General features: G+C 45.1%; 1 protein-coding gene across 1 annotated transcript in view; it reads right to left on the reverse strand.

The window, feature by feature from the left end:
- The window catches only part of LOC147688995 (ATP-dependent translocase ABCB1-like), an 856,748-nt gene that overhangs the window by 626,760 nt on the left and 211,630 nt on the right, over nt 1-18,358 (reverse strand). The window contains exon 7 of the mRNA XM_086941881.1: nt 3,866-3,932. Coding sequence (XP_086798007.1) covers nt 3,866-3,932 — 67 coding nt within the window. The remainder of the gene's footprint in view (nt 1-3,865; nt 3,933-18,358) is intronic.

Consider the following 18,358-nt stretch of genomic DNA (forward strand, 5'->3'; position numbering starts at 1 on the left):
TATGTGAATTGGCTGTCTGGCCTGTGATTGGCTGGAGCTGGCTGGTGTGCCAGGCTCCAGGAGTCAGGATGGGTCTGCCCCGGTGGTGAATGGGAGATCTGCATGTTGATGGCTGGGGAGGAGTACACCTGGGACCTGAATAGGGCTGGGCTTTCTCCACACAATGCTGGCTCTGCCCCCTGTGGTGCGACTGATGGCCCTAGCCTAGCCCGTGAATAGGAAGAGGGGCTAAGCAAAACAAAGTGCTCCAGAACCAGCTGCGTCTGGTTTTCCCCCACCCTGCACCCTAGAGAAAAGGGGATATTTTTTGTGTAAAATGAGGCTGTGACCTCATCTTCAATGTTCTTGTTTGCGAACTTGAATCTACCAGGGGTGTGCTGCTGCTGGGGCCAAGGGGAAGTCTTGCCTCCCTGGGCCCTGCACAGCCCCTGGATGCCCCTGGATGCTGGAGGACTCTTTGGGACCCCTCTGCCTTTCCTGAGATGATTGGGGACTTTGCTTTGCCCTGGAACCCCCTTTTTGACTTTTTCCCTTTGACTCTCTAGGACCTTTGGCAGCATTGAGAGGCTGCATTTTACCTTAAAGATACTAGACTAGTGAGAGCTTTATGTCCCCTAAAGGAGCGCTTTATTTTTATTGCAGGAGCCTACCCTGTATTTGTTCCTGCATTATGGCCGTGATCATTAAACTTATGATGGGTACCACCCCGTTTCTACCTTTATTGTATCTTTCGAGGGTGCCCACCCCTCGTTATTGCCCCCGAAGCAATGCTACGTTTATATTATATCTAAAAGGGAGCCTACCCCTCAAATTCTGCCTCAAAGATGCCGCCGCCGCTGCCCACGGCCCGCCTAACTGTGGGCGAGCCGCCGGACCGAAATTACGCGTTCGGCCCGGAAGTGGTGTTGCCAGCAAGGAGGTCTGGAGCCCACCCCGCCTCCTCGAGCCCCGAGAGAAGATGCGAAGTACTCCCACGGCCTGGGGCTCCCGTGAGCTGTGGAGAGCCCCGGGGCCGCCAGCAGGGAAAACGACGCAGCGAGAGTGATGCGGGGCTCCCATGCGATGGAGGGAGCCCCGGAAGAAGTGTGCCTTAGGTCAGCGGGGCTCTCATGTGGAAGAGAGAGCCCCGCCTTTCTGCCCGCAGTCCAGGAGCAGGAGGAAACCGGCAGCAACCTGAGTGTTTCCTGAGCAGCCTTGGATGGCAGCGGGCCGCTCCGACGTTCCACTCCGACCTTTGCAGTTAAGAATTAAATAACCGGGCCCGAGTGGCTCCAACCATGGGAAAGTTCTGATTGGGCCACATTTTTTCAGAAACCCGAGAGTACCATGGGGGCCTTATTTCCTCTTCAAAGCTAGTTGTCTCCGACATTGGGCAATATTATTTTTAGCGCCAGCGCGCTTTACGGTATTCGGGGGCCAGTCTTTGCTCCCTATATCGGGCATCATCATTTTAAAAGCCAGAGTGCTCCAAGGGGCCCATTATTGATTTACTGAGTCCCATGTGGCTCAATCGGGCTACAGAGAGGCCCTGTTGCAATTGGCTTCCCAGCTGCCCAGCAAGTAGTGGGCAGATGCACCATTTAGGTCTTTTCTGTCTAGGGACATGTACTTTGGACTCAGGAGTGAGTCGCACTCCTTCATCCCTACTTTGTCCTTGCCCAGCTGCGAAGCACTTAGTGCCAGCTGCAGTGTTTAGGCCCTGTCCTGTTCTTGTCCCCCAGCTGCCCAGCAAGTAGTGGGCAGCTGCTATGTTTGGGTTTTGGCGCAGTGGCGCAACCTGGACCCTAATGTGATTTATGTGCTAAATGTGATTTATGCGCTAATGCTTTGGGTGTTAGGAAATGTATTGTGTGTAGTATGTTTGGCGCACCCTGTGTTCTAACACCTCTGAATGTGTTTTTATGCATCATGTGTAAAGTTTCTGGCCTATACCCCTAAATGTATTTTTATGCTTAGGTGGTTGTTTTTCCTAGTATAGTTATGCTAGTGAGTTCATGGTTCCCTGCGTGATATTTTCCTAAGGTGGTTAGGGTTGTGTAGGTGGTACTTACCTTTTACCAGTGGTTACTGGTTGTGTGCTACATTTGCTATTTGGTGCTTAAAGCTATCTCCAAGGGTTTGATACTGAGCTCGCCCCCTGACCAGCGTCGCAGGACCAGTGGACACTATTTTGCCTTCCCTGCCAAGTTTCCGGGACTTGTCTGACCTTCAGGTGCCGCTGGAGCCCTGCCTGAAGTGTGCCTCACTCGCCCCCCTTTGCAGCCCGTGCCTGGACGCCCCCGCCTCGAGCAGCGCCCCTCTCCTCTGAGCCGCGTCCGCTTCGCTGGGCTGCCCGCACCCTGCCTCCCTCCTCCTCTGAGCCACACACCTTTGGGTCGCCCTAGCCTCAGAAAAAGCCTGGAGCCCCCTTTGGGAGGTGAGAAACATTTGCACGCTTGTAGTGTACCGGCCGCCTCCTGCCCTCTCCGGTCTGCCGAGGAGGTCACCCGCATTGTCCCGCACCACCAGAATGGAAGGCAAGTCCGTACCCGCCACCAGTTATTATATGTTCTATGTTCTAAAAATGTTACTCCTACAAAGTAATAATTCTACCAACGGATAGTTCTAAAAGTGCTTATTCCCGACAGTGCCTCCATGTGGCCCTGTCCTATGTATATAATCCCTTGTAAATTCTGCCCGTGCCTATGGCACATTGTAAAGTGTGTGTTCCTTATCTAATGTATTTGGCATAATACAAAGGCTATTTTTGATATAACCTTGTGTGGAGTTCCTCTTGTGGGGGCCTGGTATGTTGTTGCTGGTGGGTGCGTGCGCAAATGCTTTACACATCGCCTCTGAGATAAGCCTGACTGCTTGTGCCAAGCTACCAAGAGGGTGAGCAGGGGTTATCTTGGCGGGTGACTTCCTTGCCCTGACTTAGAATGGTGGTTTCTGCCTGGCTTTGGCGCAAGCCTTAGCCAACCTGAAATACCCATTTCTAACATAATTGATAAATCACATGAATAAAAGAGATATATTTGCTATTCGAGATTTAGTTCAGCACAAATTGGGGGAAGTGTTAGAAAAAATTAAATAATTGCACGGTACTTTCTATTTATACTAATTTAACATAAATGTATTCGGAGTATTCCCATTTTATTGCCATTTCAATGTTTTGGTGTCAATTCATAAAGGCATGTAAATGTACATGAACGAGTACTTCATGAGTACTACTGCATGTACTCCAAAATGCATATGTGAGGATATGTCCCATTGTTTCTGGTGGTCATATCCACAGGTTTCCTCCTGCAACAAATTTCCATCTGATAATTTAGGGTAGATGTGTTGTATTAACAAGGGTCGACATTTTTCATCATACTTCTGAGACTGATACAATAAGTGGCATTAAGCTCTCATTTTGAATTAATTTAATCCTGTTGGGTCTGATAACAGCAGGTACTGGCCCCATTGAAATACTTAGAATTAGGAGATCTACAAAATGAGAAATAATCTGATAAATCAAAACCAGAATAGCTGATCGTAATGGGACAAATCTGGGGGGTTTGCAATACGGGCCTACTAGTAGTCTTAGTTGCATATGTTTTTTAGTCCTTCATGCCAATGATATGACTGCATTGTCTGTAGGATACACTAGTATCAGGAATTAAATTACTGTCTGATGGAAGAATAAGAAAAAACGAAATGAGTGCTAATTAGTACAGATTAATTATAGGTGCAACATTTCAACATGCCTTTTAAATAAGTGCCAAATATCTCACCTTTGTTACCTACCTATGTGAATGAAATCTTAATAAAAAAAGGTAGGCCTACATTTGACACGTACACATACAGTGCTACAATTTCTGTGAACAGACATCTTACTTACTTTGACATTTCAGCTTCAATGTCTACTCCTGAAGAACCATCGCATTCGTTACTGCTTGTAGATAGGGCTGGAAAGAAACGACAAGTTTAATAGCAATAAAATACGCCATTTATGTAGCAAAGCAATTAAAGCATAGATACACGTTTTCATTGTAGCCTCAAGGTCTTCTATGACTCATCATGTCACAATAGAGATTTGAAAGAGTCTCCTTGAGTGATGATGAGATCGGCAGGTGATTAAGAAAATGGAGCTTCATGGATAAGAGTTGAAAAGATCAGACGTTAATAGGGGGCGGAGTTTATAAATGGAGTGTATTTTCTGCAATTTGCACATGGTTGATCTGTACCCATAGGTGACAAGCCATTACAATTGCATTGCCTTCTGAGTGTCTTTACGATGCTGCAGAAAGACAGAAAGTACATGCCGGCATGCTAATCTGTGTTGTAGCTCCAACTCGCATCTTACTTCTGCCTCGCAGGTCCCAGCCGAGCAGGAAGCACCCATAACTGACTCAGTGAGCCAGGCTAGAGCCGTCTAGCCATTCTCACCCTATGATATTATCAACTGCTGTAAACTATTTGGTCACTGTAGGGGACATTTGACGTCAGAATGCCCCTGTAATAAGAACACCATGTGACTGCTCGCTAGAGAGGAGAATGGTTCTTCCTGCATGGATACTCACCCCTCAGAAGCTTCGGAAGATTAAAGTATGCAGTCACCATATACGTTTTTTTAATGCCACAAGCAGCATTATGTTATAGAAATATTCTTCACCTCATTATGGACAACAGAGATAGTTTTCGAAAACCCAAGGAAATCCTGATGCACTCCAAAAGATGGCTTAAGCCCTTCCTGAATCCCCTTCAGCTCCCCTTACACCACACCCCGGTGCTCCCTCGTGGTACAAACACAAGGGATTTGGGAAGGATAAGCAGTGGAAAGCGGGAACGCGGTTATTCGTCTCAGAAAGAAATACAGCTGGTATGTAACTTCATAGCTTTTGCAACATTTTCAGCCATTCCTGGCTCAGAGTTTATAGCACTATGCATTCCTGGACATGTATATTTTGTATTGGTTTGTTGCAAGCAAATGCTTACATTTCAAAGCATTCAAAACGCTATTGGATGAAAGGACATACATGGAAACCGATGACTTACTGCAGAGTGAGGACACAAGTTTAAAGTGATCTGTCTGTTTTAGCTTCAGTTCTAGTTAACTTACATTTTAATCTTATTGCTGAGCTATTCACAAAATCACCTATAGCGCATCACCAACATACAAAAAATACAGATCTGTGCTTAAGGATTGATGGTATTCTGAGCTTAGACTCACTTACTTCCCTTCTTTCAGATGTTGGTTATCGGATGTCTCAGATGAAACTCTGACTTTCGTCTAGTAAACTAAGGTGATGACTGAGAATCTGGCGTTAATTGACAAATCCTCACAAAATTTCCCTAAAAAAGTGTAATTGCGAGTCTTGTTGTGCATGAAATGTTTGGGGGTGAACCGTCAAGCATGGGATGAGAAAAAAGGGGAAGGGGCAAAAAAAAAATGGATTTCTCATAGGAGCTTTAAACACAAATACAGTCAGAACCTCTGGACAGAATTATACAAAAGTTGGCAGTAAGGCAACTTTTGGTTCACAGATCACACTTTGTTATCCAGTGCAAACCTGTTCAGCAGTTAAGAAATTTAAGGAAATGCAAATAAGGATACCTGGACAGAGCCTAGGCACAGATCTCATTGTGAGATCGGATTGGTTGCGGCCACTTAAACACGTCTTGAGACAGTTAGGAATATTCTGACTCACAGGTGGTGTGGTCCCCCTGTGACCCCTACAGGGCAAAATAATCTCTTTTTTTATAGAAACTTTTGCTGCAAAAACGAATCTGCTGCAAAAAAAAAGCACAGGCAATTTTTTAAATAAAGGAGGGAGCACACAGGGACCCCCTCCTAAGGCTCATTGAGCCCTGGGGACCAACCCTTTCCTGGGGCTTTTTTGATAAAATGGAGGAGGCACACCGGACACCCCTCCATGAGCTTGTATTCGTCCTGGTGACAACAACCTCCCTGAAATTAAAGTAAGATCGATTTCACTGATCCCAGGGCCCACCATCTCCATGAGGCCAAATGTTTGAAAAAATGAGGGGGGCCAAAAGGCCCCCTTCCATGGCCATATACAGCCCAGGGGACCATCACCTCCCTGGGTCTGACAGATGCATATCAAAGGGGCCAATAATGGCCCTGGAAACCACCACCCCGAGGTTCCCACCCCTGGGACATAGTTGTTAGCTCTTACTCTCGCCAAGTCAGAGCAAACACGAACTCCGATCTCAGCAAGCAAGAGCTGTGAAACAGCTCCCACTTGCTGAGAGAGAAGTTTTCATTTGTTTCTCTGCAATAGGTCAGAAATAAGTAAAAAGAAAAATAAATGTCAGAAGTTGGCAGAAAAAGGCAGAAAACTAGGGGTGGGCTATTAGCTCTGCTCTGATCGCAGTGTTTTCAGAGTTTTGCCACTCTGCACTCTGCTTGGAATGCAGAGTTCGTCAAAAATCTGCCCACTGTCAGTGAGGTGGAGTTTACCAACACACTCACCCCTAGACTACATCCCCCAACCAGTAGTGGGCCAGGAGGTGAGTTTGCAGATTTGTTGAGGATGGCGGCGCGGCCTCCGACGAGGTCTCAGCAATGCTGCTGTGGGGGACATACTAGTGGCAACAAAAAGGGTTCTCAGCAGCAATGACCATCAGCAGCCAAGGGGACTTCATCCACCAACCAGTAGTTTTCCAGGAGGCCCAGTACACAAAGTGGTTTATAAACGAGGAGGGCCTCCAACGAAGTCTCAGCAATCCCACTGTGGTGGACTTACTTGTGGCAACAATGGAGTACTTGACCTAAATATATCAGATGACTAAGTGCACTAAAAAATTATGTAAGACAGTATGAACATTGTGATTCTTAGTGGCTCACTAAGGGCTTTAAGGTTCTTTATTGTGGAGGAGGGCCAATTCTTACTTTTTTGCTGGTTGATTTTCTCTTTATGATTTCCATTCCCGAGATTGAATAGCCACTGGGCAGCCAATTAGAACAATAAGGCGTCCTTTTTTGACACTGTTGCATTATATCTCCTAAAGAGCTGTTTTCTGACATGATTAGTGGGGCAGATTACTATTTCAGCTTGGGATTTACTATTACATGTTCTGCAGAAAGATCCTTTGGAAAGATTAGATATGTATGTATTTCATTAAGAATTTTGACACTTAAAGATTTCCTTGTTGCTATTTGTTCTGGTTAAAAGTTTTGAAAAACTTGTGTTTTTATTGAGAACGGAGTGTTGAAACCAGAACTGAATTTCTTATCCTACAGTCTTTTTCCTTCTTTCTATTGTACGCAGGAACATATTCAACATACATCTGATCTGCATAGAGCTCTATTTATTTAGTTTGAACTGCAGAGCTTTGTTACTTTGACTTGCTTTGTTTTTCTTCTGTCGCATCAGATAGCAGTCACAGACTTTCTACAACAACTTTAAGCAGATCGGTGCAGGTGTCTATTTTTATAGTCTACCAAAAAGAGGATCCGCCTCTTCCTTCTTGGGTCCTCCTAACACAGCTTGGAATGATTTTGAAAAGATTCAGGTGCTCGGTGAAGTCTAGTTCCATTTGAAAGGAAAGAGTCAATTCCACAGTACCTAATGAAGAGTAGAGGGATAGCACACAAGAGAGAAGGTGGTTGTGGTGTAGCTTAAGGGGGTGAATAAGGTTTCATGGCTTAAGGGTGAAAAATTAAATAGGCCTCATTAATGAATCTTTTCAGTCAAAGTGAAATCAGTGCAGCACATACTAATGAACCTAAGTGACTGAAGCATGCATGATCCACTTAAACCTGGAGGAGATTTAGAAAGTATTTTAGGTGGAGTGAATATTGTTTCCCTAACAAAAATTATTTATATTATAATTTGGTTTGAACATAATCATACTGTTATAAATATATAATTTAGGTATTTAGGACATCTACACTGGTATACGTGGGGATTTGGGACAAAGGCTTCCTTAAAAATAATGTCTACAAACTGTAATACTAATATTAGCAAACCCGTTACTTTTCAATTGATCAATAAATAGTCAGCGCAAGGCTGATATTTCCACTGCATGGCCACATTTCTGTAACTTTTTCATAAGCAAACATTCACATTTCTGTTTTTATGAAGCACAGAAGAAAATAATACTAAGATGAAGAGTGTGGGACAGGTACATTGCAGGTGGAAAAGCATGTCTAAGGCAAATCAAGATAAATAGAAATGTACCAATACCATGCAAAACGTGATAAAGAGCATGCTACAGAGAGTTGGATACTGTGGCGGTGATTTAAGCACAGGAATGGAGACTAGCTCTATAGTGCTCTTGTCCTTTGAACTGGTCCAAACAGGATTTCATCCTTTCGACCTTAAATTTCCATCCTGTCAAGAATGCCTTGAAAAGAGCGGTTTTAAAGAGGGTAGGTTTAAAAAAGAGGGACTTAAAGAAAACCACTCTGCACTCAACAGTGGTCAGTGTTCATTCAGTTGTATAGAGCTGGTTCGGTAGGTTAGCTGCCACAGGTCTAGAGCAGTAAAATGAACAGTAAATGTCCATTGTGGCTACAGAAATGCAGAAGAAGCCTAACTCAAATAATCCCTTTTAATTTCTTCTTCTTCTTAAGTGCTGCAGGCAAAAAGAAAATTATGGACCATAGGAGCTCATCGGTCTCACCCTCAACAAATTACTAAAGATCAAGACTACCCTTAATTCAGTTGCCTTAAAAAAAAATTGCGATTCTCCTATTAACATGACCAGAGAATCTGGATTTCATTAAAGACACGGAGGCTAACATTATGCATTATCTTTTTAATGCAGTCACAAGACGCTGCACTACATCATACAGAAAATAGTTCTAGAATAGAGTGAACAGATGGTATGAAAGGCATGAGTGCCAAACAGACTGCCTCTTTTAAATGCGGTTCTCAAGCAGATAAGTTTCTTAGATTTCATTGATTGTATTGTATCTGCTGCTTTTTGTCTCTGATTTTAAAATATTCTAATATTACTCTATAAGCTACTAGACAGTATTACCAGCTTATCTCATTTGTAATGTACTGCCTGCACTTATAACTCTCTTGCAGCTAATATTTGCCTCCTGGGACTCTGGTTTCTTCCCAACCCTCCCCTCCTTGATTTCCAATTTATGGTTTTCAAGCTCCTGCCCGCCCTTCCCCTCCCCTTCCTCACTGAAGTGTTCTCCTGCCGCTGGCATGCCCGCACTCATATTTCCTCAGCTATGTATGTTCGCTGAACACGCCTTCCACTTCTACGGCCCTAATCACCTTTCTGGTTTTTCGTCCATTTTCTATAATTTTATCATGCGCACTCGCTCTAACTTCGCGAGCACGTCCCCGAGGAACGCTCCTTGGCAACGGTGGCACTCCGTGACCCTGCTGCCTACGGTCTTTCCTCTAATTAACTTCTCAGGCAGCGGCTGGGCTTGAGCGAGCTTGTCAGTTACATTGCTCTCATCAGCTGGTGCCGGAGATTGCCAGAGACTGTTTTTTCTCTTGCGTCTTGCCCAATCTTATTGTACACCTTCAAACCCTTGCCTTAAAAAGAAAAATTCAAAGGGAAAAGAGAGAACATTACTATTTGAACAGTTTTGCCTAACTTCTTAACTATTTCATTTCAAAAAGACCTCTACATTATCACCTCAATTAACAAATATGTCCGATATTGACTCTGATAATTCCACAGCTAGCTCCCCTAATTATACCAATGAGTCTTTTAAGAACTTCCTTCTAAAGGAAATGAGGTTTTGCATGCTAGACACTCTTAAGGACATGATGTCCTCAAAGAGACCTCTTGCCTTGATCACGACTACCTCCTTGATCCTCAAAATGTTACCCAAGGCAAGAAGACTAAAAAATCTAAACATTCTGAGCCTCTTTCTAGAAGCACTATGGGAGGTCTTAGCACCTCAACTGACTTGAGAGGTCTTAGCACCAGAGACATTGTAGGAGGTCCTCGCACCTCGAACTTTACTAGTGTCCCTCGCAGCACAACTTTAGTTGCCTTCAACGAAAATCTTCTGAGGCTGGCTAAGAAACAGTTGAGTTTGAAGAAGAAAGGCTTTACCAAACAGGGTATCCACTACGCGTTTATTAAGGAGATGTGTCTAAGATCAAATCTAAAATGATTCTAAGAAATAATGATATCATATGGGTGCAGCAATAAAATGAGAATAAGAGGGTTTGGAGCTTCATGAATGGAGACAATAGCCTATTTTGAATGTCCAGTCTGAGGTACAGGCAAGGAAGAGGCAATAGTTCAAGGAAGCTGTCTTCTCCAGCCCTAGATAAACTGATAAAGACCAGGGCTGCTTAAATATTCAAATGCCTAAAGTAATTAATTGTTGGGGACATAAAGAAATGAAAGACCCTAAAAATAGCCTGAAATATTGGCTAATTTACACTCAGTTCCATGGGCAGAGATGTGGACAATTCTAATCCAGGATATCTACTACAGTTTGATTTCAGCAACAAGGAAAGATGAAGCAGATCTGATTTTTTGAAGAGCAGTAAGCGAAGTGATGGAGACCAGGACTGCTAACATTTTCACATGCCCAAAATAATGTATTGTTGGGGATGGGCTGAAAAAATAAAGGCCTCGGGTAGACTAAAATAGTGGCTAACTTTTATTCAGTTCTATAGGCAGAGGTGTGGACAAGTCTAATCTAAGAAGTATGCTATAGTTTGATTACAGCACCAATGAAAGAGAAAGCATCTTTTGCACTTTTGACGGGGCAGTAGTCTCTGAGATCCCTGGTTTTAATTTTCCTTATTTTATGGTGCTGATAAGGATGAGGTGATGAATCAGAGGAGCTGATTGCTCACATTGTGCTCTACTCTTTCAATTGAATACCAAGATAGTTGTCTGTGTTCTCAAAGACATCCACAGACAATTTGTTGGCTGTGTGTTGAGTATTAAGAATAAGACAAGACAACTCTTTAATGAAGTCAAGAAAGGTCAGCAAAGCACTCATTCAGGAGTAAAGCCAAGACATCTCCCATCCGACTGGACGAAAGTGAGTTGTGGCTGGGGTGAAGATTCAGTTTTCAACCACTTGGAGCTGTTCAAAAGCAACAAATCGGAAAGAATGTGTCCTTAAGGAGAAGGTATCTGGTCTCGTGGAGCCCTCTTGGGTACTGCCTGCAGCCTTGCTTAGCTGGAAAAAGACAAACATAAAAAAGTGACTAAGTCTGAGCATAGACATCTTCACTGGCCAAGGGGCCACAAGAAATGACTGATGAGGGACCTTCTCTGAGCTCAAATTAAAAATGTCTCCCACTCTGAACTTTCGATTAAATGTCAACTGATTCTGACATCATGAAACACTCTTAAGCCACAGCCTGCTGCCTTTCACTGCTGAAGATTTTTGACTGACATTTCAGAGACTAAGGGCCCAATTTAGAGCTCACCGGATGAGCTACTTCATCATAACGGTGATGGATATCCCATCTGCAGAAATAGAAATCCCGTTATAGCCAATTGGATTTATATTTCTGTGGACAGGAAATCAGTCACCATTGTGGTTGAGTAACCCATTCGCTAAGATATAAATCTGGCCCTAAATCCAAAAGTAAATCTTCAACTGGTTCAAGTTTAAAAAATCATATCATCCGTTTCCCTTATTGGAATTTTATTATTTTGGTGTCGTGAATTTGATCAAAATGTGCTCTATTTGCTAAATTGGTTTGGATGTTTCTTTTGTTGTGTTTTGACCTTATTACTGTTTTGTTACTGCATAAATGCTTCAGCTTTTGCATTTAAGTTAAATTGGACTGCTCTGTGTCATAGCTCCTAGAGGGGTAGAGCTCAAGTTTTAGTGACTTTAGTTGCTCACCTTGACAAGTATTGTGATTATTACTTGAAGTGGATGGTTACCTGTGAGGAAACAAACTTTTTGCAAGTTCACCCCCACTTTTTGCCCCCATTAGGCCTACTAAGCACTGGTGTAATGACACTGAAATTCCCTGATCCATGTTAATCAGGACTCAGGGCATGTGCTCTGACCACTTTAAATGTGTATTATCACCAATTGGTGTAATTTAACATACTTGTTAATCCATATTTGGTATTGTGGTATCCAGGGCCTGGAAGTATAAGTGTCTCTCGTAGACTGCAGCACTAGTTGTGACAGCATGCATGTGATTAAGCAAAAGCATGACTCTTAGCCTATCATTGCCGGCTGGTAGAGCATCTTTAAACTGCTAACTTGACTTTAGCATCTCAAGCTATGACAAAGTCCAAGTCTTCTTTTAAATGTTTTGAGGTTGCCTCTGAAAAAGGTCTACTGCGACAAAAAGGCAGGGAAGCTGTCATCAGGTTGGAGGGATCCAAGAAGCCTACTGGCTAGTAGCATGCAGCATTTGCCTGACAGCACTTTCTGAACATAAGTAGGCACGCCTTGCATCCAGACTACAGATCTTATCTCCACTGTAGGAGAGGGCTGTAGAAGGTCTTCCCTGCTGACCTTGGACCTGAAAGAGAGAGGCCACACTGGTGTTTGATTGTGCCTGCTGCTCCTTGGGCTAGCAAAGAGAGGACTGAGCCTTGGGCATCCTGCTCAAGGAAGTCATCCTCGAGTGCCAGGCAGAAGAAGAGACTCCATTAGTCAGTTGGCTTATTTAAAGATAGAAGGGGAAGGGGGGACATACCAAAAGCAGTACAATACTACACACTTGGCAGTCAAAGGCAGTCAGAATGCAAGGGCTCAAATTGTAAAGGAACAGTACAAAATACAACAGATCCCACCTTCAATGGAAACATTTTATCAACAATATAACATGTGTAAGCGCTCTGATACCAACAAGTATCTTGATGGCACTATATAAAACCTTCAAATAAATATTACATCAAATATGTGGGGCGGACTTGGGATAGTTGAGGCAGTGTGGGTGATATGGGAGGGGGTAGTGGGGGAAGGAAAAGGGCAAGGGATAGAAGAGAGGATGGGGAAGGAGGCAACATAGAGGGGAAAATAGAGAAGGGAAATGAAAAGGGGAAAGAAAGAGGGAGGTGAGAATAGAGAAGGGAAATGAAAAAGGGAAAGAAAGGGGGAGGGGAGAATACAGAAGGGAAAAGAAAAGGGGAAAGAAAGAGGGAGGGGAGAAGAAACAAGAGAAAAGGAAATAAAAGTGGAAGAAAGGGGGAGTGTAGAATAGAGAAGAGAAAAGGGGAGAGAAGAGAGGAGAGAGGGGAGAGGGGGGAGGGGAGAAAAGTGGGGAGAGGAGAGAAGAGAGGAGGAGAGTGGAGGAGAGAAGAGGGGAGAGAAGAGAAGACAAGGGGAGAGAGGAGAGAAGAGAAGACAAGAGGGAAGAGGAGAAGAGAGGAAAAAGGAAGAGCGGGAAAGGGAAAGGGAAAGAGGAAACGAAAGGGAAGAAAAAAGGAAGAGAGGTAAAGTTAAAGAGGAAACTAAAGGAAAGAAAAAAGGAAGAGAGGGAAAGGGAAAGAAGAAAAGAATAGAACATAGAAGGGGAAGATGAGAGAAGAGGTAGAAAGAGAAATAGAGAAGAAATACAAATAAAAGGATAGGACAGAGAAGAAAGAGCATGCTGAGGAATCGTTATGGGGCCAGACCATGGGAGTGGAGAAGGAAAGGCATCACGGCGAGAGTGTAGAAGACATGTGGGCAAATGTAGAGGGAGACAAAATCAGGGATGAGGTTGTGGAAGAGGTGGACCCCCAAACGAGGCTTGAGGCAAATGAAAAGGGAGAAATGGAGAAGGGGAATATGAAGGAAAAGAAGGAGGAGAACGAGAGGACCAAGGCTCAGTACCACAACTAAGACCCGAGCACCCCCGGCAGGGTCAAGAGGGTGTCCACCAAGCCAGCAGGAGCCTAGCCTAGTCAGCACAAGTCCCTGTAGAAAAGGAGCCCAGGTGAAAAGAAAGGTCTCAGACCCTGCAGATTGTAAATGACACGTTCATAAGAGGCCGTCTGATACATGAAAGTAAGCGACTCATCATGAGTTAGGGGTTGCAGGGAGAGCCAGTGACAAAGGACACAGTGTTTAGCTGTTGCCATCATTGCATGAAGACAATGGTTCTCCTATAGGGGAAAGGGCAGCGAGGCCAGCATAAGGATGGAGGTGGATCATGGAGTGTGACAGCGACTGTGGGATCTGCAGTGTCTCATGAAACATTGCAGCAATTGCTTCCAGTAGCAGCGGATGGAGGGCCAGTCAAAACAATGCACCAGGTTACAGCATGTTTTGGCACAATGCTACAGTCAGATTGGGACAGCAGCTGCCCTGACTGCAGCTTTGCTGGAGTCCATTGTCAGTCATGAAGCAAATTGTTGAGGCAGGACTCCAGCCAGGCTTTACTGGCATCCCCGCTTAGGGTGTCTATGAGCTCTGCCCAGTCCTCTGGAGACAAGCCTCCCATGTGGTGCACTGACAGGCCAACAGGGGCGCTGAATATAGCTGGCATATCAAAAGGGTGTAGAAGCCTGACATCACCCCCTCCCGGAAGCAACACCATGCCTTCAAATACAAAACTACTGTCAAGTTTAAGAAGGCCCAGGGCTGTGAGCTAAGTGCATAAGTGAGACAATGTTGCGACTGCAAATACTGCCAGTATTGACCATGAGGAAGGCTCAACTTCTCCCACAATACCTCAAGGGATTTGAGGACGCCCTGAGGAAAGACATATTGGAGAGTGTAGACACAAGCCACACGCCACGTACCCCAGTCAAGCACATCGCCCCAACCCAGAGGCCAGTGCTGCCCCAGAAGAGTGTGGTCATGGAGGAGGATGTTCACTGGGAAGAGACAGTGAGTGCACAACCAAGACATGGCCATGTGCTGGATCATTGGGTTCCCTGAGCTGAGTGAATAGTCCTGTAATGGTAGAGAACATGCAAAGCCTGGGGGGCACCTCGGAGATTACAGTCTATTAATACTCATATCAGGAGGGCTTAAGGCCTGTGGTTTTATGTAAACAAGCTGGGCTCCAAGTATGGCCAAGTTATGGTGTTCCACCAAATGAAAACCCAGGCACCACACAAATGGTGGGCAACCAGATGACTACCGGCCAGACTGAATTGGAAGTAACCCCACAAGGCTGTAATGATCTTGTCCAAGGAGCGTAACAGTGAAAGGTTGCCAAGGAAGTGTAACATGCCCAGGACATAGGTAGAGTACAGTAAAGCCACCATCTTGACCACCTACACTCTGCCCGATTGTGAGAGTCTTAGGTGGGACCACTTTCAACATCCAACCACTTGCGGTCTAGGAGTTGTTCAAGGTTATTCACTACCATGCATTCCAAGCCCTGGTTGAGATAAATCCGCAGCTATATGAGGCAGGCGGGTTTCCATTGAAAAGGATAGGCTGAGATGTCTTTGCGGGTAGTCACTAATGAGAATGGAAGGTCTTCAGTCTTACCACAACTAATTCTGTAGCCTGAAATCACAGCAAAGACAGAGATGGACATGTGTTCTGGAAAGGAATGGGGGAGGTGTTAGAGCATGAGCTGAATATTGGCAGCCTAAAGTTAAAGGGTCAACATTCCTCCATAGAAGGGAATGCCCACCAATTATGGAGACAGGCAAAGAGTCCCTGCCAGAGGCTCCATGACCAGCAGGAAGATAAGGGGCAATAACAGGCTCAGAAGGGATCTGGGAGACACTTCCACAGTTGACTTGCGTGAAGGGGGAGTCATAAAGCTATGAATTCCTACTGAGGTTGAACCGTTGGAGCATCACAAATAAGGAAGTTCCACTCTATCCTGCTGAACACCTCAGCAACCAGGAAAAGGGCAAAGATCACTTCAGGGAGGTCCTTCACTGAAAAGAATGCATGGGCCAGCATGCAAAGATGGTTGTGTGAGGATCACCTAGTGACAAACCCTACCTATGAATGATGGACAAGGGTTGGGATCACCATCTGGAGGTGTACCACCAGAACCCCTGCCAAGATCTTCATGTTCCCGTTGAGCAGGGAGATAAACCTATAACTGCTACAGAGAAGGGGGCCCTTCCCTGGCTTGGAGAGGACTGCAATCAGTGCCCTGTAGGAGAGGAGGTCAATGAGCCCATCGGTTCGTCTTCTGGAAGGTCTTGTAGAGGAAGTCCATCACCTTCTTTCTTGTCCACTTGTAGAATTCTGTCAGAAAGCTGTACTCCCTGGGAGCCTTGCAATATGGGAGACTGGGTAAGGATAGTAAGAGCTCAGCCGTAGTGATCTCACCATTGAGAAGATCTTTACCAGAGCCATTGAGGCAGGAGAGGCGCACCTTGTCGAAGAAGATATGAAACACTGCTGGACCTGCTACGGCCTACGAGGTATATAGGTCTCAGTAGTAAGCAGCAAATTAATCTACAATGTCCTGTGGCTGGATAAGGATCCCTCCTGTGGTGGATCAAAAGGCTGGAATGCCAATACCACCTTTTGTTAAATCAGTTGAGCCTCCAGCTGCGACCCCACCTTCTCCCCTTGCTCATAGTGGTGGCCCCACAGGTGTTGTTATGTATATTCCACCTTAGATATTCCGCATTAAGGTCCATGCAGGACCCATCGTATGGGGACTCCATGTAGAGGTGGGTGAGGACATTGATGTCATCTTCCAGGGCTGTCTGTTCATGACGGTCCTATCCCTCATCAGTTGGACTTGAAAGGTCACTTTAGCAGCTGCCCATACAGTGCATATGGGTGCCACCGTACCCTGTTTGTGCTCCAGCTAGACAGTGATTGAAGACCAACGTTGCACCTTGCCTGAAGGGGCGAAATAGTGGGATATGTTAAGGTGCCAAGTCTTATGCCTTGGGCTGGTTATCCCCATATCCAGGGACAGCAATACCGGGGAATTGTCTGCGAGTATGCTCGCAAGAATCAGAGCTTCTCGGGATTAGGAAACAACAGGGTGTAAAACTTATAGATAGTCTAGCTTGGACTGCATGCCATTACCAGCAAAAGGAAGGTATACTACTGATCCGTTGGATGAGGAAGACACCAGATGTCCACAAGGCCATGATGTCCCCCAAAATGGCCTGGTCTGCATTGCTGCCCACTTTGAGCAGGCCAATGAGATCCAAAACTGCATCACGGGCCAGATTCTGTTCCATTCCCATGATCTAGTGGTTATCATCAATGTCTGTGAGACACTGTTCAACTGAAGGAAGAATTGTAGTTTTGGGCCATTGTAGGATAGACTGAGCACACACTGAGTGTTTTGCTGCCAAGGTGAAGTTTCCAGAGGACATAGTGGCTGTCCTCACTGTTCCACATCTTGAGCACCATAAGGGCATAGATATCCTAAAGAGGATCGCCATGCTACATTTTGCGTGGCTTCACGGTGCTATCGGGCAATAAGGTGGGCGGTGTTAAACCAGGCACCATTGGCGTGGGTCTCCCTTCCATCGTTCGCTTTTGTCTCCTCAGTGTTTGCTGTTGTTAGATGCTCTGGACGCTGTGCCACTGCCATTCAGTGCAACAGCGCAAATGTTACCTATTGTAAATTGACTGTAATAATTATTATTCCCATTATTGCCGCATTTGGTTTACCTATTGGTCCCTAGCATAGTGCACAGTGCGTGCCCAGGGCAGGTAGTTCGAATTCTATTGGTGGGTCTGCAGCACTGATTGTGCCACCCACAAGACCAGCTTGTAAAGTGTGACCCAGTCTTGCCATTGCCGAGTCTGTGTGCAGTTCAGAACTGCCATGCTGACTGTGAAGTGAACCCACTTCCCAGTCCCTAAACCTTCCCTTGGTATCATGTAAGTCACCCCTATGGCAGGGTGCATTGTATGTGAAAAGTAGGACATGCCTTGCTCTGTGTAGTATATCCTGATAGTGACTTACAATCCATTTCGTTTTTCACTATTGCAAGGCTATCTGTTCCCTTAGGCCAGGACGGGCAGTTTGATTATTACAATATATAATCCTAATTGACGCAAGGAACATGATAGGAAAGTCAAATTTAGTATGCCTGAGCTCAGAACATTAAAGTGCATCTTGTAGTGAAGATTATTTTTATATTCTGTGTTTGAAAATGCCACTTTTAGAAAGTAGATATTTTCTTGCCTGGACCTGGATTGAATAGAGAGATCTGCAGTTGGAGTATGGGGAGGGTTGACCTTTTGATCTGAGCAGGGCTGTGCCAGGCAAGGTGAATGATGGCTCCACTTCCCACTGTGCTTCCGATGGCAGACCCACCCTTCCTGAAAGGCAGGATGCAGCCTTGTAAAGAAAGTGCCCCAGGACCCCACAAAACTGGTTCTGGCTGGTTTCGGTGGCTTGTGACTTTTGAGAACAAAGACTTTTGCGGTATAAATATCTGTGCTAAAACCCCTACACGGTGTATTACTTCTGGATGTCAAGACGGACCCTTGTCTGTGTAACTAGGGGAAGGAAACTTTCATCCATCTTGCTGAAGCAACTACCCAAGAGCCTGATTTGACCTT

The sequence above is a fragment of the Lissotriton vulgaris genome, chromosome 10 (genome assembly GCF_964263255.1).
Source record: "Lissotriton vulgaris chromosome 10, aLisVul1.2, whole genome shotgun sequence".
Taxonomy (NCBI): Eukaryota; Metazoa; Chordata; class Amphibia; order Caudata; family Salamandridae; genus Lissotriton; species Lissotriton vulgaris.